The following is a 21,832-nucleotide window of genomic DNA, read 5'->3' as shown; positions in this document are numbered from 1 at the left end:
GATAGTACAGAATAGGTAATACTCAGGACTGGTCTGCTTTGTTATTAACATTCTCTGAGCTAAATTTATGGGTTGCAAATATTTCATTACCATCTTCATCAGGGCAGGACATTTGGCGTGTGAGATTCATTGGTTGGGAAGATTGATATAATCTCAAAACATGCAGAAAACAAAACATCTTTTTTTCTGTGCATCAACATCCCACAAATTATACTCACTGTTAAAATATCATTTTAAACAGTATTTTAAAACACTATCATCCATCATTTACATTTTAAAAACTTTAATATACATTCCATTTCCTTAGAATTCCATATTATTTTTTTAATGTTCACATACAATTTTACTGTAGATAAAATAGCATAGATTATATTCTTGTTAAAAAAAAGTAACAGAATATTACATCTCCAACCTGTCTACTGCCTCTACCAGTGTAATGGTTTGATTACCCTAAATCAACAGTTCACAATGTGTATTTACATGCAACTTCACATATTGTCATTCTTATAGCATTTCAATTTTCAAGTACAATTTTTCATTGAATGACATGCTATTAGAGACTGTGTGGGTCCCTTCTGTTGGAATTCATTCATCTTTGATATTTCTGTCTTGTTCTTAACATTAAATGACAATCCCTGGGGGTCTATGACAGTTTGCCATGGCCAACTCACCATGGCCAATTTGCCATGGACAACTCACCACAGGACAACTCAGTGCGGGATGAGAGTTACACTAATATCAAAGAAATGGTGGAATAGAATCATTAAAGAAAGGATGCAAAAGGAGGGACAGAATGAAAGGTGAATGACAAAAATTAAAATAATTTTTATTTATTTAAAATAATTAATTAGAATTGTTAAAGTGTCCTGCTGCGAGTTGTCCCACCGTGACAACTAATTTTTACTAATTTTCCAATTGAAGCTCTATGTATCACAGCACCACAGCTTCTCTTACCTAAATTCACATCCTGAAGGAGGGTTTAAAATTACTAGTTTCATTTCCTCATTAGCAGAAATTGAACTTTTACAACCTTTATACTGATTTATCTTTCATTTTTTTTCAAAATGTCTCAAGATCAAATATTTTAGTTCAATGTTGAATAATCTGTTTACTAATGAGCAGAGGGGGATAGGATCCTATCACCTACATTTGGTAACTTTTTCTGCTACACATACATTCCTTTTTCAAGGATATTTACGTGATACTATAAACACATCAGATTATCTACCTTGAAGTGTAATTTAATGACATAGTGCTCAAAACAGATGACTATAACATCCTAGTAGTAACATGTACATTTTCAATATTTTTATGACAGTGAATAAAAAAATATTTGCCATTATGAGAGTAGAAATATCATCAAAGTAAGAATCTGTGGTTGGATTGAGTTTCCTACGGTGAGTTGTCTTCATATAATGTGTTACTGGGCAAGTGATAAAGTCACGATGCAAGAATCAAGCAAATACAGTATGTGTCATAGGTAAGGGCTACTATTAGGAAAATCCAAACTATGTGCATAGTAAATTAAGTAGCATAACATATAATTCTCTCCCTGTCTGCCATCTACATATTTCTAAGGGTGTGTTAAACTAACTACTTTCTTTTTGATCAATATTAAAATAGACACAATAAAGGATCAATCTTTTTTTCTTCTTCAAAAACTGGCTTTTCTCAAACTATAAATAACTACTTCCTCTGAAGCATGAATGATTGAAAGAATGAGTGGCACGGCTGTAATGTACACTTTCAAATGAGTCTAGTGATAAGATACTGAATTTATGGACATACTGTGTCTCAGGACAGCTATTTGTGGCAACAATTTGTAGCCATCTGTGCCTCTGCTGAAATGACTAGAAACCATAGTGAATTGTATTGCTTAAAAAAAAATCAGATATCAACCATAAAATGAGTTCACCTTTTTTACGAAATTAGAAACAGTTGTAAACAAAATTTTCTTCTAATTATATTGAACTGTTCAGTGATGCTTCAGTTAGAGAAGACAAGTACAGTGCAGATGTTTAACAACAGTTTGGAGGTTGTTGAGCAAGTACTTCTGTTGTTGTTGTTCGTTGCGAAGTCGTGTCCTACCCATCATGACCCCACAGACAACAAAGTACTTATAAAGAGTGCCTATATCATCTCCTGGTAATATTCAAATAGCTCATTTGCTAGACTTTTTTTTTAAGGGATTGTCTTACAGCCATTACACCCAAATACATATCGGAAGAAACCTGAAGATCCTGAAACAATTTCGGAAAAATCTAACCATATTTACAACATACATTATATGAAAATATGTACCATCCATAGATTCTGGCTGCATAAATTATTTAAAAGGCCACTTGTAACACCACTTACATTACATGTAAATTTAATTGCACACATGCATACCCATTTACTTTAACTTTGGAATTTAAGGAACAGAAGAAAGATAGAATTAGGTTCCTCTACATCACCACTTTAATACGTTTTGTATTATCCAGTAATAGTTTATTTCTATATTATTCTCTCATAATATATTTAAACCAAAGAATAGCACTAACTCTTTCAATAAATGTTGTTCTTATGTACATCCCAATATGCAGTTATAACAAAGTAAAGACTTCATGACTGTACGTTACCTTTACAGAGCCTTTCATAATACATAAAAGCTTTAAGCTATGTAACATTTAAGCCAAAATAAGTACCAAAACTGAATAACTGAACATAAAAAAGTCTGGCTGTAACCTAGACTTTTTCACTGGAATCAATCCCTCTTTGCTAGAAAAAAAATATTATATCCCATTGGAAAATCAGGGTATGCTTAAGTAATCACAGGACCATCCTGAGACTATCAAATAGTGTTGAGTACATTCTGACACTTGTTTTATTTCGACTCACTTTGTAGTCTGTATGTTCTCAATATAACATCTGTGATCAGCATACCTTCTATTTTTTAAAACCATTTCTTTCTGGGACCTTATTGTCTTACAGACTGATCCAAGTAGCTCATAAAATCTTTTCTAACGTTAAAATATTTCACGCAAGTGAGAACCGAATTTCTTTTCTCCTGGGAGATGTGTTCTCATATACATTCAAACAAAATTTTAGAATCTAAAGCTACAGCAGCACTTGTTTCAAGTTAGGGTGCATGTGGTTGCAATAAAGTATATAAAATAATAGAAATCTCACTCTCTCTTAAAACACAAAGGATCTTATTATACAAATAGCATTTGTGCTGACCCCGTGACATAGTGGTTCAGTTCACTGGGCTTTCCAATCGACAAACTCCTCCTTCAATTGCTACCGACTGTCCTGCCACAGCTCCATGTGGAAGCCTTGAAATGTGAGTCTGTAAAGAAATATGTGAGAATTTGAGAGCTTAACAAGTAAAGCTGGACAAAAAAAACCTGATTAACAAGAATGAAATAATAAGCCTACATTCTTAAATATGCTGCAAGTAATTGCCACCATTCTACTCAAAGTGGCTGAGACGAGGCTGCGTTACAATTCTAGATGCACCTGAAGGACAATTGACTATTTGGAGGAATAGGGGACTAGGGTCACCTTGTGAGTGACTTATACTGACAAATGAATTGGCAAGACCATCTCAGCCTGTTGTAGTAAACACAAACCAGCTTCTGATATCATGGTGATGGAATGCCTACAAGGAGATACATAAGAGGCACCCTGGTAGTTAAGGGAGAACAGGGTCATTATGGAAGTGCTTCTTGAATCCAGGGGAATGGGGGAAGCATGAGATAAAAGACTCAGAATAACCCCACCATAGTTGCACTAGATATAAGTTGTGCAGGAAAATTATACTGCTATATCTCCCTACTAGCGAAACAGATTTTTCCAGAAATCCAAATGGTACTTGTTTTCTGACTTTGCCAATCCTTCAGAGCTTGACAATTCTTCTGAATTGTGTTCCTTTAAGAATTTTCCAATGGGTTTTTTCGTCGTATCAGAAGTAGTGTCAAGAAACTGATGCCAGGTGACTATTCTTTAGCAAGTAGGTCATTGGCTTACAAAGTCCCATAAAATTCCAATTTGACTCTCCAGGTTTTGAAGTCAGTGCCATCTAATTCCAGAGAAATATTGAATCCTTTTTAACACTGCCTGAATTCAGTGTTGGATTAGATGAGGGAAAATAAGATGAAATTTAATCCAAACAGAATGAAGATTCCTTTGGTCAACAGAAAACTAGATTAAGGGATTGGAGTTCAGCTTGTTCTGGATAGGTTTGCATTTTCCCCTGCAAAAAGAGGACATGGCCAAGGAGTGCAATTTGATCCTCAGCCCTAACTTGATAGATAACTAAGGAATTACGACAAAGAGCATAATTGCATCTGGCATGCAAACTATAACCATTCCTGGGCTGGTCTCATTGCATAGTAGTTACCCATAACCAAGTTGCTTTCTGTCTTGAGTGCTGCAATGCATTCTTATATGGGCTACTCCTGTAAAGTATCCAGAACTTGCAATTGGTAAAAAAAAATATGTAGGAATGAGACTGTGAGATTTCAGGGCAACATAATAGCAACACCAAAATATCAGCACTGGTTGTGAGATGTTTTCAAGTGCAAATTAAAATGTTAAACTTTGCAGCCCTAAATGATTGCCTGATGCACCACCTATAGAATATAGAGGGAATGGCCATGAGGGACAGGAAGAAGAGCCACCACAAAGGCAATGGTCAGATAAAAGGAGCCTGAGATTGGGGCAAGAATGTAACATGATTAAACATTTTGGACAGTTCACATGAAGGTGAAGGAAAGGAGTGGAAGCACATTCAGACTTGGAAGATTTTGTTACTATAGCTTTACCATATAAGTTGTATTAACCTACATATCATTGGTTTTCTAGTTTGGTCCATCTTGAAAGGATGACATAACCTTTCATGTTACAAATCTGTCCAGACATTAAGATCTCTAGAAAGTCCTTCTGTCCTAGAGAGCAAAAATTGCTCCTGCTATCAGAAATTATGTACTGTGTATAAAAAACAGCTCTCCTCTCTAGGGAGGATGCTATGGAATGCGTTCTCCCTAGAACCTACTGCTTCCTAAAATTTGTAAAAAAAACACAAAACAAAACACAACAACAACACACCACGTCTTTAGAGGTTAATGCCTTCATTGTCTGCATTTTGTTCATTTCATTAATTTTGCTTATTGCGCTTCTTGTAAATTTGTGTGCAATTAGAAATTGCAATCCTTCTAAGGGCTCATTTTAAACATAAAGTTGGCAAATAAATAAGAAATATACATGCATTTGAAATCAAAAGGATAAATTTAAGGCGCTGATCTATATTTCCTATTCATTAATACAGAATCTTAAGATTTTAGAATTGAACGACGATTGTTCAATAACTATGTAACGTTATAGCTGATTAAAAGCTGAACACACACACCACACAAGTTGTTGTAAGCAATATTAAAAAAAACCAATATTGTTATAGAATTATAAACGCAGGTATGACTTGGATGGAATTTTATGGAATTTTCTACTATAAATGTCTATTTTTCCTAAGCTACAACAATATGCTAAAAGAATGCAAGTTTTCATCAAAAGTAAGCACTGGACAAAAAAGTTACACAACACAGTGCAACTTGACAGTTCTAACGCCATATGGCAAATGTAAACCATGTATTCTCCATATTTAAAAAATATGTTTACTACTTCAGACAAGTGTTTTGGCTGACTTCTGCAGAAGTGCAACACACATCCATATAAACCAATGCCAATGCATTGCTGAGAGATGAGGCACTACGTTACCTGCGAACTGACAGAAAAACAAAGACTTTTGGTGGTTAGCTGTTTAATTGTAGCATAGTGACATTGGGGCATTACCCATAAATACCAGCAAATGAAAGTACTCCAGAACATCTTGCACTTAAGGCATTCAAAGAACACTGAGGAAAACATTTCCGATGTTTTGATAACACAAATGCCCTTCAGTGATAAACTACCAATAATAAATTACCAGTTAATAATAGAGAGTACTCATCAAGCCAATCTCCGGTAGAAAACCTCCAAAATTAATGATCTATGCATTGTTGTCGTTCAGACATTTCCTTTTTCACCTAGTTCTAGAGTAGGAAGCAACTTTATGAATCATTTATGCTAGCACTCTGTTCACTATATGATCCACCATTGCACGTCTGACAGACCATGCTCCAGGGTCCATATGAAACCCTCTAGTCAAGTGAAAGGGAACTTAGCACATCATGTGGGATCCTGCAACAATACCTGACAGTTTATGTGATCTGGAATTTCCTCTTGATAAGGACTTCCTCCTCTGCATTTTTAACCTTTTCTGATCCTTCTCTGAGGTCAAAGCAAAATCAGTCCACTCCTGTGTAATAGCTCTTCTGATATTTGAAAACTGCTATGGTATTTCAGCCACTTTTTCTCTCGTGTAACTAGAACCACATCCTTTAGCCTTCTTCATAGGGTTTAGTTTCCCTAATTCTAATCAGCCAAAGCTTGATGATTAAACGTTACTGAACCCTGGGCCATGGGGCCCTTACTGGATGTGGACATTTTGCCCACATCTAACTTTGGTGCTTACATTACAGTTCTTCTTTTCATGGAAATGCCCATGTTCTCACATATTTTGGTGATTATTCAATCTTCAGTTGTTTGTAGGGATACGCAGCTCTCCATTGCAAACACAGTGGCATAGAAAGTTGTCCTCCATTTTTTCAACAGTCTAATATTAAAATTGTTTTGAAGAATGGAAAAATATACACATTTCACAACATAAAACAATTAAAAACTACGGACAGATTCAGCATCCGTGGCATTAGCTCAAAGGATAAGGAACATGTTTAAAATTGGCTATTATATTTAAGAAACCCACCAGTTTTAGCAACTAAGCACTCAAAAATTAGATTCTAAATGAATTAGTTTAGAACTTGAAATTCTAGAGAATTTGGAAAACCAAATATAAAAATCCAAGGGGAATAAAAGAAGTGAATATGATACTCTTAACATGGATTTTAGAAATTTATCTTATTTTTGACTAAACAAGAGTTCTATAGTTGAAGCAGAAAGTATAAGTTATAAATAATACACATTTAGAAATAACCACCATTAGAATTAGTGAAGTCGTTACTGAATAAATACAGTTAAGACTGAAACTCAAAGAAAGTATTAAAGCAGAGATAAAACTGAGTTAGCTCCATTACGATGAGTGATTCTCCTTCTGGCAACCATGTAAAGCATTTGAGAAACAAAAGAGTGCGTACCCCACAATAATAAGTACTTCCATTCCTACCACCCATACATAAACCCACAATGAAATTATACCACAAATTCTTCCCTCAAGTGCTCACTTAAGTCTCTCTATAATCTCCAAGAAGATCTGAATGCAGATTTTTCTACATTACTTTTTCAATATGGTTTCAAAGAAACACACTGCTAATTTTAGGAAGCATCACATTGAAAGACAGAAATGGTACAAAAGAGTTAAATTGAACTGTGGCCCAAAATAACATTTCTACAAGCAAATGGATTCGTTCCTTCCAACCGGCCATTTTTCATCTTCCTCCTCAAAATGTATGTTAAGACTGCCTAAATATGGTTGATGGAAAAGATACAATAGTTACACTTACAAACCCTGTGAGTTATTATTTTAACTGAAACCATGATTGTGAACGATTTTATAAATTAAGCAACTCTTGATGCCGTCTTCTGTTACATTTTCCTGGAAAGCAATTATTGCCAAGGGATAAACTGCCAACCATGGTTAGTCAAAGACAAAGAAAGCAGGTACTTGAAAATAAAGTGCCAGTATGGTAAGCATTCAAGAAACAGAAAAATCAATAAACCTGTGAAGTGCAATTTGTTAATTGACACATACAAAAATTACTAGATTTCCCCCCCCCTAAAATTCCCCAGTGAGTTCCAGAATGTAATATACATTCTTCTAAGTTACATAGAAGAAAAAATTAGCTTGGCTAATAACTCCACGACATCTTAGTACAATACCTAAATATCACTTTAAGAATAAAAATTCCATCTGCTGAATTTTCAGACATCCAACAAGTACTTGTCTAAGAAACTTGAGAGGCGTTAAAGAGTATAATAGATATATATCACCTATACCACAGGTCTGCAACACGTGGCTCCGGAGCCGCATGCGGCTCTTTCAGCCGTCTCCTGCGGCTCCCAGTCCTCTGCCATGTGCAGTCCAAAAAAAAAAAAAAGTTGGACTAAAAAAGTTCAATCAATTCAAATATGCAGGGTAGGTGCATATCTCGCCTTGGCTCCACTCTTCAAACCCTGTTCTGCGCATGCGCGCATGTACGCGCATGTGCACACATTTTTTGCGGCTCCCAGTTTTTCCTTTTGTGAGGGAACTGGTTCTGAGTGGCTCTTTCACTGTTTCAGGTTGCTGACCCCTGACCTATACAGATGATAGAATCAAATAGATTCCTAATTATATTTAAATAGGAACGTTTTTTCAAATATAAATCACACGCACTAAATACAGTTGGGTGAGAGATACAGGCTCATCATCTGTTTCACAGTAAGTATGTGTTAGTTGCAATGGAATTAGTGTTTTAAAAACAATGATTGAGCACTATTACGGGCAGTCGGCATGACGCTTCTGTTTTATCCTGATATACTCACTTTCTGTCTTTTTGTCTGTGTTTTTTTTTAAAATGGCACAGTGTAAGTTGAACCTTCCTTGTTATCACTAAGTTTTCACACCTTCCAAGATCATAGAATTCTACCTTTTTCCAAGAGCATCTTATTTGTTGATCTCCGTGGGGGCCAAACATAGCATTTGTGGCTCAAGAAAACATTTGCAACCACAGGTTCAAAGAAAGAGAAGGGAGAGGGATTAACACTGCTGAGGGAAGGTCGTAAACATAATTTAAAAGTGAACCAAGAAGAGCAGCTGCATCTTTCAGCCCAATCAACTTGGCCAGCTGGAGAATTTGCCAGCAGTATGAAAACAATGCACACCAGATGTCCAATGAAAGATCGACAAGTAAGAAAATAAAAGATCTCTGGGCATAACCCTGAGCTATTAATCTTTTTAGCATCAAGGTCGCAGTGGGCACCATCAAAACAGATACAGCTTCAGCAGTTGCATTACTTCGAATCTAATATTTAATGTAGCTCTGTGCCAATAAGGTATTAATGCTTTTCTCCCACAGCATATAAAACCCCTATCACGCTCTGAAATTAATGTTGTTTTCTTTTAAATGTAGATGTGTACCATGAAATACTGAATGAAATCATAAAGGGGGAGAATGTGATTTGCAAGCTTTGTTTTCCGAGTTTATGAGAAATAATTTTAAAGGACCTCAGCTAAGAATACCAAAAATGGCAGTGCCTGTATGAGAAGCGATAAACAGTTAGTCCTTGATTTGCAACAGTTTGTTTAGTGACCATTTAAATTTACAACACTGCTGAAAAAAGTGACTTATCACCATTTTTCACACGACCATAGCAGCATCCCCGTGGTCATGTAATCAAATTTCAGATGCTTGACAAATGACTTGTACTTATGACATTTGCAGTATCTGGGTTCATGTGATCACCTTTTGCGACCTTCTGACAAACAAGGTCAATGGGGAACAACTGTGGCAAGAAAGGTTGTAAAATGGGGCAAAAGTCACTTAACAATTATCTCGCTTACCAACAGAAATTTTGGACTGAATCGTGGTCATAAATTGAGGACAACCTGTATTATAGTGTAACACTGCAAACTAACAAGGCAATTACAAATGGCCAAATTGAATAATTGGAAACTGAAGTGATTCTAGTTTGTAGCTTTAGTAATTTGAACGAGAGCTTGCAAATCTAAAACTGTGCCTTAGGCATGCCCACAATCTGATGATGCTGAACTACATCTTCAGCATATACAGTATTAGTTATGCTGGGACTGCTGGGAGTTGTGGTTGGCAACATCTGGAGGCCATATATTGTGCATCCATGCTATAAGGAACCTAGCCACAATGGCCTGCTTAATGGGCCATTCAGTGGACAAGTTTATTTTTCTTAGCCATTTTGAAAGCAAGTCTGTTTTTTTTTCTTCACCAATCCACTGTTTCGTCCAGCTCATTAAAACTTCATGACCTCAATTTCACCTCAGTTATGCATCTACTTTTGATAGCATTTCCTCCCTCTCATGCAAAGCATAGTTTGTGGTCAAAATTCTGGAGTAGTTTGAACTTGAGCAAGTAGTAATGGCAAACAAAAAGTTTTCTGCACAATCCTTTTAGTGTAACCTTTTTAGCTATTCATTTTCCATTTGTTTATTCTAGCTATTTCAATTATGCTATCGAAAACAGGCCAGTTCAAACATCATGGTTTGGCAACTTGGAGCATTCTGTGGGCACAACCATGAAAGAAAGGAGAAACAGCATGAGCCACTTGGCAACTTACAGACATAAACCATAGTTTGGCCGTGCTACCTGAGTTGCACAAGAGTTTCTGTGGCCACGGGAAGCCACATGACAAATTAAACAATGGAATTAACTTTTCTTCAGCTACTTTATTTTTACTTCAGTATAGGAATAACTTAAAAACCAGCCTGGTGAATAAAGTAAGGAATTCATTTTTAAGTGGCAACTAGTTTTCACAAGTTATTCTTTGTGGATTACCTTAGCTTTTCCATCCTGTGCTGACATATATCCCACACACATGCTTTCTGTTGTATGACTCCACAGGAACTCTACTGTGAGGAGAAAAAAAGTGTTTATTTACTAACTGAAGTATCCTGTCAATTTTCCCAATAAATTGCTTAAAAATAAGAAACAAGAGCCTCTTATTCTTTGAAATAAAACGGATGCTTGTTTGAAAGGTGTACGAAAGACATCCAATTTACTAGAGAGAGAAATATGTGAACTGGACTATTGGCTAAAGAAAATCCCCGTAAGTTCCATGTTCCAGTGCTTGAATGCCAGAAACACCAAAGCTACTTTTGCTTCCCTGTGCCATCCAAGGCAATTTTTAGACAGCGAGGAAATGTTTCTGCTGTCTGCATTAGCAGCTGTGGAGGGCCAAGTCCTTATTTGCTGGAAGGAAAAGAACTCATGGCTCCTTTTTTTAAATGAGAACTTGCCCAAAAATCATCATGCTGTCCCTCCTTCTATTTCTCCGCTATAAAGAGGGAATGATTTTTATCCTAGAAAAGTGATTCAAAGTTATCAGTCTGCCCCAGTCAATGGTTATGTGCGAGCGGCAGGCGAGCATGCGCACACAGCTCCATTTGCGCAAGCGGCGGGCACACCCGCCCACCGCTCGCACAAATGAACTTATGTGTATGTTCTCACCCGCCTCTTCTGTGGCCCAGTTCCAAACAGGCTGCAGCCTGCTAGTGGGACGCAGCCCAGGGGCTGGGGATCCTTGAGCTAGGAGAATAGCAAATGTCTCCAGAAGGCCTTGGTAATATTCAATACATTAGCTTATACAGTACCTCCCATTTAGTATTCTGTTCTCCACCCCCCGCTTCATACCTATTTCAGAAACCGAGACGTAATTAAAATGTAGTAAAATTTCTTCAGAAAAAAAATTAATAGGCTATCAATTGGTAAATATTTAAATTACTGTTTTTATTTTGGTTTTTCAAGTCATAGATATATAATCTAATTATTATATTTAATAATAACTGGATAACTTATTCAAAGCTTACTTCTCATACTTACCTAATAGAGACTGTTTATCCTGTGAGGAGTTAGGCTCTGTAGAACACCTACAAGAGCGGAGAACTATCACTCCTCCCAGAACACCATCTTCGTTGGCTAAAAAAGGTGAACCTATGGAGAATTGGGAGGCAAGGAGAGAATCATGGAAAATTAATCTTATTTCTTTTTTTTTAAAAAAAATGGATGCTGGCTGTCTCCCATAATATGTAAGAAATATAACCACCTGCAATGGATCAGACGGAAAGATGCCCTTCCTCTCACTGATTTTTTATTTTTTATTTTTTTACATCAGATAATTGCAAAAATGAAACTACTGCTAACTGACCATACATTTTCATCGTGTAGTAGTTCTAAGATATTTCAATATGGCCCAAAATTCATCTTGTCGTAACAATGTTTGATAAAAATATAACAAAATTTTGTCTTTTGTTTTCCTCTGTGTTTAATTTGCCTATTTCAAAAGTATACATCAAATACTGTCAGTTACTATAGTATCAAAAAAACCAAGCTTCTCCTGTCAAGATGTGCTAAAGGATATGGTCTTCAGAGGAAGATGATAGTTACTATACCACAAAAAGGACAATTCATATGAAGTTAAACAATAGGCTGTAATATACTGGGCCTACTATGTGAACTTTAAAGAAAGCTGTCCAAAGCCACTGCTATTTGTAATACTGTGCCCATTATGCTGAGAAATCCCTTTAAAATGAGCAAAACACAACTGGTTAACAAATGTTCCTTTCAAATTTGAAACATCCTTTTAAAAGGTGCTACACCAGAAGTTGTAATTAATTTTAAATTAGCCAGCTAAAACCTATGCATACCAGTTTTTATTTTTGGTTCAGCTTCAAATTAATGTCATATATTTTAAAATGTGGAAAGAATTTCATGGTTACGCCACAAGATTAAATGCAAATGTAACAAGTCAGTTAAGGGCAGAGAGTCTTTGATCGCACATTTGTTAAATATATATTTGCCCACATATCAAGCAACAATAGTGGAAGACTATATTTATATATTCCACTGATTTTAATGACACTTTTAAATCACAACCAACTTCAGCTGCATTGATTAATTTTACCTGCAGTGGTTAGATTGAAAGATGCCCTTTCACTCACAGTGTGAGTGCTTTTTTTTAATCAGATAACTGCAACAATGAAATTATTGCTAACTAACTATACATTTTTGTCCGGTTGTACTCATAGTTTTAAGATAGGCAATACATTTCAATATGATCTAAAAATCATCTTGTGTCAAAATTATATTTTTTCTTATGTTTGTTTTCCTCATGTTTAATTTGCTTTAATCACTGTATTTTTTATACTATAGTGTCAGTGATGTATTTTTTCTTTGCTACACAAACAAAACAGTCTGTTCTATGTTATTTACTTACAACAATAGTAGAAGGATGTGTTAAACATTTGACTTTCATCTCATGTTGCTGAGCAAGGAAACATTTCATCATTTTACAACCGTAAAATGTGCATTTAAGAGGACAGGAAAAAGAGGCTACCAGAAGGCCATGGCAGAACATGAGAGAATAAGGACCAAAACAACGTTGTATGGAGCTTAGTGAAACCCAGCAGCAATTCAAAAGTATTTTATTAACCTGCTTTTTCAAATATACTCAGTTTCTAGTAAAAGCAGCATTTAAACATTTCAAAAGTTATAAGACAATTATTTCATCCACATTTGTAAGAAGTCCCATAAGTCAGGGGTCCCCAAATCCCGGTCAGTGGATTGGTAACAGGCTGCAGGTAGCACACAAAACCAGGCACTCTCCAGTCCGTGGGAAAACCCTGGTGTCCAAAATGTTGGGGATCTCTGCCATGGGTTTTAGAACAACTAGGTTTCCCCCAAAGGCCTACTAGGCAATTGCTTCTCCACTATCCGTACTTAAATAGCTTATGAACTGAATACAGTAAGGTGTAACTGTTACCCAGTGATATTTTCTTTCTGCTCCTCTGCAGAAATACATATACAGGTAGTCTTCAAGTTACGAAGGTAATTGGGACTGGAATTTCCTTTGCTAAACAGCGGGGTTGAAAAGTGCAATGTCACACAATTGCATTGCTTAGTGACAGAAATCCCAGCAATCCCCATTGTTACCTTTAACCAATCCCCACTGATCATTAGCCAACGTCCATCCCAATCCAAGTCATTTCTGGCTTGGTCCCTCCTAGTCCTGAGCCTCAAAATGTAACAGGCTACCTCTTTTTTAACTCCCACTTACCTATCTTCCCCCCCCCCCGCTCTACCTGTGCTCTTTTGGCCACCCTCTGAGCAGCTGGCCATAGTGGTGACGGCAGCACCAATGGTGCTGGAACTGAAGAGACGTTTGAGGCCTTTAGCAGTCCCAGCCAGCTGCCTCTGCCATCCCTCAACCCTCTACTTGATGAATGGGCTGCCAAGAATATGAATTTTGATCACATCACCCTGGGGTGCTGCAATGGCTGTAGCTTAGAGGCCATTTGCTCAGTGCTGCTATAACTTCAAGTGGTCATCAAACAGATAGAGGTTAAAGAAAGATGACCTGTAATCAATTTTAGAAATAATCACTGAACATTTTTGGAAATAATCTCATTCTCCTCTCCCCCTGAAGAACAGAAATGCAATAGAGGTAGACTCTGGTCTAAGGAGATCATAAACACTATTTCTGAAGTTAAGCTACTAAACATTTCTGGATTGCATTATACACTATTAGACCAATGAAAAGAAGGACACTCAGATTACCTTGGTAATGTTGGAAAGGATATTTAGTATTTATGTAATAAATACATAATCTTTGACAGCCAGTTTGGCACAGTGATTAAGGCATCAAGCAAGAAACCCAAAGACTGTAAAGTTTTGTTCCCCATAGCAAACTGCAAGGACTAGTCCATCAGGAGCCATCAGGAGTCAACACTCACTTAAAAGCTCAATGTATATAAATATAAAAAATGTATCTACCTCTGAACTCTGTATTACTTGACTTTTGCAAAGCTTCTAAGCATATTCAAATCTATTAACAAGGAACCTGACGCATGAGTATTTTTTTCATCATGCAAATGTTCCACACTAATTCATACGCAAGAGATTATCAAAAATGTTTTTGCAAAACAGTGCATGCATTATTAAAAAAAGCTGACGTTTTTAAAAGTTTGAAAATACTTTACATGTAGTTTTAAAGAAGTACACATATTTCAATTTGTTAGGCTCCCAAATCAGCCTGCAAATAGAATAAACATTTACTGAGAAACTTGCATTCCACAAACTTGGCTGAATTTGAAAGGAATAGATGAGGTATAAAATCCTCTGTTTCTGTCCGAAAGATACTTATGTTTACAGAACACTATTTTCATTCTACATCAGTGTGTGTATTCCATCTTTTATCTTTATTAAACCAAAGGTACCTACATAAAAACAGTGTAATTCATGTATTCCGCTTCCAATCCAACCACTACTTAAGTCAAATGTCCTGTTAGCTATAAAAATAAGATGAAGAAAACACAGCTGCTACTAGGGTGGTCTTTCATGCACTTTTTAATAAAATTCTGAATATCCATTCAGGTATTCCTAAGTAAGAAGGAATATTTAAATGTCTCTCTGGGAAGTTGTATTTTGCAATAATAAGTAGATAAGAAATAAGACTCTGATGATAAAGAGAACCAAAGTCATAATGTTACGAGCAGGCTATTAACCTACTTTATTCATCAGAGATGTAAAATTTATACTATAAATTACAGTTCAAGCAACTACTGTATCAATAAAAAAAATCAATATTTAGAATATGCCCAGCATTTTTGCATTACCGTTTAGGTGTACTTTTGCAAAATGTGGTGTTGATTTTGAGATCCGACAGCTCTTAACAAACCCCATGCAGTAGATGTAGGATTTTTTGGATACAGATGGCATGTCTTTAAACACATTAATATTGATTGATGTTATGCATAAAATAACCTTTTTTTAACATTTCAGTTGTTTTAACTGTTTACCACTTCTATAATAGAGCTCAGGGGTCCAAACTCGCCGCATCACGTGACATGTCACGATGTATCATGACTTTTTTCCCCTTATCGAAGCTGGGGTGGGCATGGCTTCCACATGACGCATCCAGCCCGCGAGCTGGCAGTTTGACACCCATGATCTAGCTTACTAAAAAGGTACTGTTGTATCTATATAGATTGAATTATTTCTCTTCAATTACTTTTAAAGCTAGTCCTTGGCTATCCAAAATGTGATCACATGACCACGGGGACATTGCCAGGAGTGGCTGTACGTCACGTTTCAGTTCCATCATAATTTGGAATGGTAGTTATACAAACAGTGGTAAGTTGAAGACTACCTATATTAAAAACACGCTAATGTTTTACAATTAGGACAGAGAACAGCTATTTTATCTATAGACTGATAAATTAATTACTATTATGATAGTAGATAAAATAGAGATTACAGATGAGAATATTTCATAGATTTTAGATCATTAGAACAAAAAAAGAGAATCAAAACCACATTTAAAAAGCATATTTAGATAAAATAATTCACACATTCATATTATACATTTTAATTGTTCTTAGCTCTTCTGCCTAGAAAACTATTCCCTCTTTTTAAGGAATATTTTCTTTTTACAAACTTTTTACACAAAATGGAAGTAAAGCATGTGAGAGTAAATGGAATGCGTTGGGAATGATTCAGTGCTGAATAGGGTAAGGCAACGATGTATAGTGTCTCCTTATTATTGTATAAATCTGTATATGAAAACATGAGAAATGTTAAAGCATTTCAATGCTGTTAGAAAAGTAGTATATCTTAGGCAGTCTATCACATAGAACAGGGGTGTCAAGCTCAATTTCATTGAGGGCCGCATCAACACTGTGGTTGCCCTCAAGGGGCCGGGTGGGTGTGGCCTGGGTGGGTGTGGCCTACTGGGTGGGCGTAGCTAGAGTGCGTATGGCCTACTGGGTGGGCATGGCCAGCTCTACATCTTTCGCATCAAGGGTGCCTATGGGGGCTTGGGCAGGAGTGCCAAGGCAGTGGGGGCCGTTCCCTCACTGTTTCCAGGATGGCTTCGCGAGCCACATGAAACCACTTCGTGGGCCCAATCTGGCCCCCGGGCCTTGTGTTTGACATGTCTGACGTAGAATAAATGTTGGGTGAAAAGTAGAATTATGTAGCCCACTTTGTTGAACGGAAATGAGAATTGGTATATCAGGAGAAATGTTAAAGTAAGCTGAATTCAAAGGGACTAGGGAATTTAGATATACTGTATACCAAGAATGAACAGATTTTGTGAACCGAACACAAAAGTACATTCACTTCACAACAGTAAAAAAATTACGGATTTTAATTTTGTTCATATCAAGAGAATGTAAAATAATCAAACTGCAAAACATACAAAGGAGAGGAAGACTGAGAAAGTCATGGTTGAATAGAGGTAATAAGATTCTCAAAAAGAGACAGATTTTTTTTTAAAAAAATAATAATGTATGAATTGGTAAAAGTAGGGATAATTTGCAAGGATAGAAAATTATGGAGCAATATATGAATACTGTTGATGTAAAACAAGATTTAGTTCCATTTCCTTTTCTTTTCTCTATTGCCTTTTGTTTATTACTTCGTATTCTGCACTTTGAATAACCCTGCTTATTCTGAAAGTGAATAGGATAACAGATGTCTATGTATATATACTGCTCAAAAAAATAAAGGGAACACTTAAACAACACAATGTACTGTATTTAATAGTAGGATGTCTTATCTTCTGTTCCCTTTATTTTTTGGAGCAGTATATATTGTACTGGTGGTGAAAGGAAAGTCCGATGCTGTAAAGATGTTTTCTCCATAGGAACCTGGAATGTAAGATCCATGAATCAAGGAAAGCTGGACGTGGTCAAACAAGAGATGACAAGACTGAACATCGACATCTTAGGTATCAGCGAACTAAAATGGACAGGAATGGGTGAATTTAATTCAGATGACCATCAGGTATACTACTGCGGACAAGAATCCCTCAGAAGAAATGGAGTAGCCTTCGTAGTCAATAAAAGAGTAGGAAAAGCAATACTGGGATACAATCCTCAAAATGACAGAATGATCTCAGTTCGAATCCAAGGCAAACCATTCAATATCACAGTAGTCCAAGTCTATGCCCCAACCACCAGTGCTGAAGAGGATTAAATTGACCGGTTCTACGAAGCCCTACAGCACCTTATAGAACTAACACCAAAAAATGATGTCCTTATCATCATGGGGGATTGGAATGCTAAAGTAGGAAGCCAAAAGATAACTGGAATAACAGGCAAGTTTGGCCTTGGAGTACAAAATGAAGCAGGGCACAGGCTGATAGAATTTTGTCAAGAGAATACGATGGTCATAGCAAACACTCTTTTCCAACAACCCAAGAGACAGCTCTACACATGGACATCACCAGACGGTCAACACAGAAATCAGATTGACTATATGCTCTGCAGCCAAAGATGGAGAAGCTCTATACAGTCAGTAAAAACAAGAACAGGAGCAGACTGTGGCTCAGACCATGAGCTTCTCCTTGCAAAGTTTAGGCTTAAACTGAAGAAAGTAGGGAAAAGCACTAGGCCACTCAGGTATGAATTAAATCATATCCCTGTTGAATATACAGTAGAGGTGACAAATAGATTTAAGGAATTAGATCTGATAGACAGAGTGCCTGAAGAACTATGGACAGAGGTTCGTGACATTGTACAACAGGTAGCAACCAAAACCATCCCAAAGAAAAAGAAATGCAAGAAAGCAAAATGGCTGTCTGAGGAAGCTTTGCAAATAGCTGAGGAAAGGAGGGAAGCGAAAGGCAAGGGAGAAAAACATAGATATGCCCAATTGAATGCAGAATTCCAGAGAATAGCTAGAAGAGATAAGAATGCCTTCTTAAATGAACAGTGCAAAGAAATAGAAGAAAACAATAGAATAGGGAGGACCAGAGATCTTTTCAAGAAAATTGGAGAGATGAAGGGAACGTTTAATGCAAAAATGGGCATGATAAAGGACCAAAATGGCAGGGACCTAACAGAGGCAGAAGAGATTAAGAAGAGGTGGCAAAATTAGACAGAAGAACTATACAAAAATGAGCTTAACGACCCTGAAAATCACAATGAGGTGGTCACTGACCTCGAGCCAGACATCCTTGAATGTGAAGTGAAGTGGGCCTTAGAAAAGCTGAGCAACAACAAAGCTAGTGGAGGTGACAGTATTCCAGCTGAGCTATTCAAAATCTTAAAAGACAGTGCAGTAATAAGTGCTACACTCAATTTGCCAGCAAATTTGGAAAACTCAACAGTGGCCACAGGATTGGAAAAGATCAGTTTACATTCCAATTCCAAAGAAAGGCAGTGCCAAAGAATGTTCAAACTATCGCACCATTGCACTCATTTCTCATGCTAGTAAAGTCATGCTTAAAATCCTACAAGCTAGACTTCAGCAGTATGTGGATCGAGAACTACCAGAAGTACAGGCAGGATTTCAAAGAGGCAGAGGAACTAGAGATCAAATTGCCAACATACGCTGGATCATGGAGAAAGCTAGGGAGTTCCAGAAAAACATCTACTTCTGCTTCATTGACTATGCTAAAGCCTTTGATTGTGTGGATCATAACAAACTGTGGCAAGTTCTTAAAGAGATGGGAGTACCAGACCATCTTATTTGTCTCTTGAGAAACCTATATGTGGATCAAGAAGCAACAGTGAGAACTGGACACGGAACCACTGATTGGTTCAAAATTGGGAAAGGAGTCCGGCAAGGCTGTATACTGTCACCCTGCCTATTTAACTTACGGTATATGCAGAGTACATCATGAGAAAGGCAGGGCTAGATGAAACAAAAGTTGGAATTAATATTGCCGGAAGAAATATCAACAACCTAAGATACGCAGATGATACCACTCTAATGGCAGAAAGTGAAGAAGAACTAAAGAGCCTCTTGTTGCGGGTGAAGAAGGAGAGTGCAAAACTTGGGTTGAAACTTAACATTAAGAAAACCAAGATCATGGCATCTGGCCCTCTCAATTCCTGGCAAATAGATGGGGAAGAAATGGAGGTAGTGACAGATTTTATTTTCCTGGGCTCCAAGATCACTGCAGATGGGGACTGTAGCCAAGAAATTAAAAGACGCTTGCTCCTGGGGAGGAAAGCCATGGCAAATCTACACAGCACACTAAAAAGCAGAGACATCACCCTGTCAACAAAAGTGCGTATAGTCAAGGCTATGGTCTTCCCAGTTGTAATGTATGGCAGTGAAAGTTGGACCATAAGAAAGGCTGAGCGCCAAAGAATTGAGGCCTTTGAACTCTGGTGCTGGAGAAGACTCCTGCGAGTCCCTTGGACTGCAAGGCGATCAAACCGGTCAGTCCTACAGGAGATCAACCCTGACTGCTCTTTAGAAGGCCAGATCCTGAAGCTAAAACTCAAATACTTTGGCCACCTAATGAGAAGGAAGGACTCACTGGAGAAGAGCCTAATGCTGGGAAAGATTGAGGGCAAGAGAAGAAGGGGACGACAGAGAATGAGGTGGCTTGATGGAGTCACTGAAGCAGTAGGCGTGAGCTTAAATGGACTCCAGAAGATGGTAGAGGACAGGAAGGCCTGGAGGAATGTTGTCCATAGGGTCGCGATGGGTCGGACACGACTTCGCAGCTAACAACAACAACAATATTGTACTAAAAACTTATTTGTGTGTTTAGATTTTTCATCTCTTTTATACTAATTTGAATATTTTTCTAAGACTTTGATATAAACGATCTCCCAGTCTTCCATTTTCTTCCAACACTGCCCTTAGGAATTTCATCCTTCTGTAACATTTATTTAGATTTTACAGTGAATTTTTCATTCATTTAAATATGGCTGCTACTATGTACCAGCCCTGTGATTCCGTAAATGTGAATTGAGGAATCTGAAGATTCAATCCTTCATTTCACTACCTTCCAGATAATCTATATAGCAAGGCTTTTCAACCTTTTCACCCATTGTACCACTTTTAGGATATAGCAACATCTGAGTACCACCAGTCGCCTACCAAGGTGTTAAAAACTTGATGACCCCCCCCAAAAAAGGAAAAAAAGTGATGAAGTACAGGTAGTCCTCGACTTACAATTCGCTTAGTGACTGTTAGAGGTTACAATGGCACTGAAAAAGTTCCCCCCAAGCCACAGCCGAGCAAGACACCTGCCTGCCTGCCCAGTGGTACTCTTCCTCCTGTCTGAGGTTTTCATTGTTGTGAGCATTTCTGTTGAGGATTGGCAGCGGGGATGGGGTGGGGTGTGTGTGCAGCAGATTTTGGTCACTTCACATGATCCTGGGACACTGTGACCATCATAAATATGAATCAGTTGCCAAGCATCTGAATGTAAATCACAAGTCCCTGGGGATGCTGCAACATTCCAGCTGCTCGGTGCTTCTTCTGGGTTCAGCGGAAGCGCCAGGATCAGCGCCAGGCTCCAGCTGGAGCTCGGCGTTGATCCTGGGGCTTCTGCTAAGCCCAGAAGAAGCACCGATCAGCTGGAATGTTGCAGCAACTGATGCTGCCACCAGTTCAGCTCATTCCCCTCCCCTGCTACCACTTTTCTAGGATGGTCGTGTACCACCTGCTAGGTGCCACTGTAGCACAGGTGGTACCCGTACCACTGGTTGAAAAGCCCTGATCTATAGCTATAAATGCCTTACTGCTTAAGAGGAAAGAATTTGTAGGCAGAGACCCTTCTACGAAGCTTGATACAGGTTTTCATACAAGCGGTGGAATGAATATTATCTTTTATCATTGGTAGGCAACATATAAACAATGTGGTAGTCTCACATTGCAATGAACAAGGACATGCATTCAATTTTGCAGTTACTATGATTGTTGGCCAAGCAGGGACAAAACTAGCCAGAGAAACGATTGAAGCCTGGGAAATGGGCCCTTTGTCAATCAAAAGGAATTCTGGTTTACTACCAGCCTATCAGGTTCTTAGGAGCTAAGGGTGCTGTGGCACAAAGAAACAACTAGCGACTTAGTAGCCAGCCATGAACATCCTAATTAACAAAAAAAGCTACATACAACCAGGAACCATATAAATACACTATGCAGAACAGACCAGGGCACATATTCTAGAGGGAGAGAAGTTCCCTGATGATGGGCTCTAATACGAGCCGAAAGCTTGGAAGAATAAACCTTTGGTCCTGGTGACAAAGTCAGATTGGATT

General features: G+C 37.6%; 1 protein-coding gene across 3 annotated transcripts in view; it reads right to left on the bottom strand.

The window, feature by feature from the left end:
- Window positions 1–228: 228 nt before the first annotated feature.
- Window positions 229–21,832, bottom strand: part of TASP1 (taspase 1) — a 60,836-nt gene continuing 39,232 nt past the window's right edge. For 2 of the 3 annotated variants that reach the window (XM_083369834.1, XM_083369835.1), the window contains exons 12-14: window positions 11,649–11,759; window positions 10,605–10,678; window positions 229–3,331 (exon numbers count right to left, since the gene is read on the bottom strand). In XM_083369834.1, the coding sequence (XP_083225960.1) occupies window positions 3,239–3,331; window positions 10,605–10,678; window positions 11,649–11,759 (278 nt within the window). In that variant the 3' untranslated portion in view covers window positions 229–3,238. Of the gene's footprint in view, window positions 3,332–10,604; window positions 10,679–11,648; window positions 11,760–13,587; window positions 13,678–21,832 lie in introns of those variants that run through there. The other variant, XR_014493322.1, reaches the window with a different exon arrangement.

The sequence above is a fragment of the Vipera ursinii genome (genome assembly GCF_947247035.1).
Source record: "Vipera ursinii genome assembly, chromosome: 1".
Taxonomy (NCBI): domain Eukaryota; kingdom Metazoa; phylum Chordata; class Lepidosauria; order Squamata; family Viperidae; genus Vipera; species Vipera ursinii.
The sequence above is the reverse complement of the archived record's forward strand: the minus strand, read 5'-3'. Positions and strand labels throughout refer to the sequence as shown.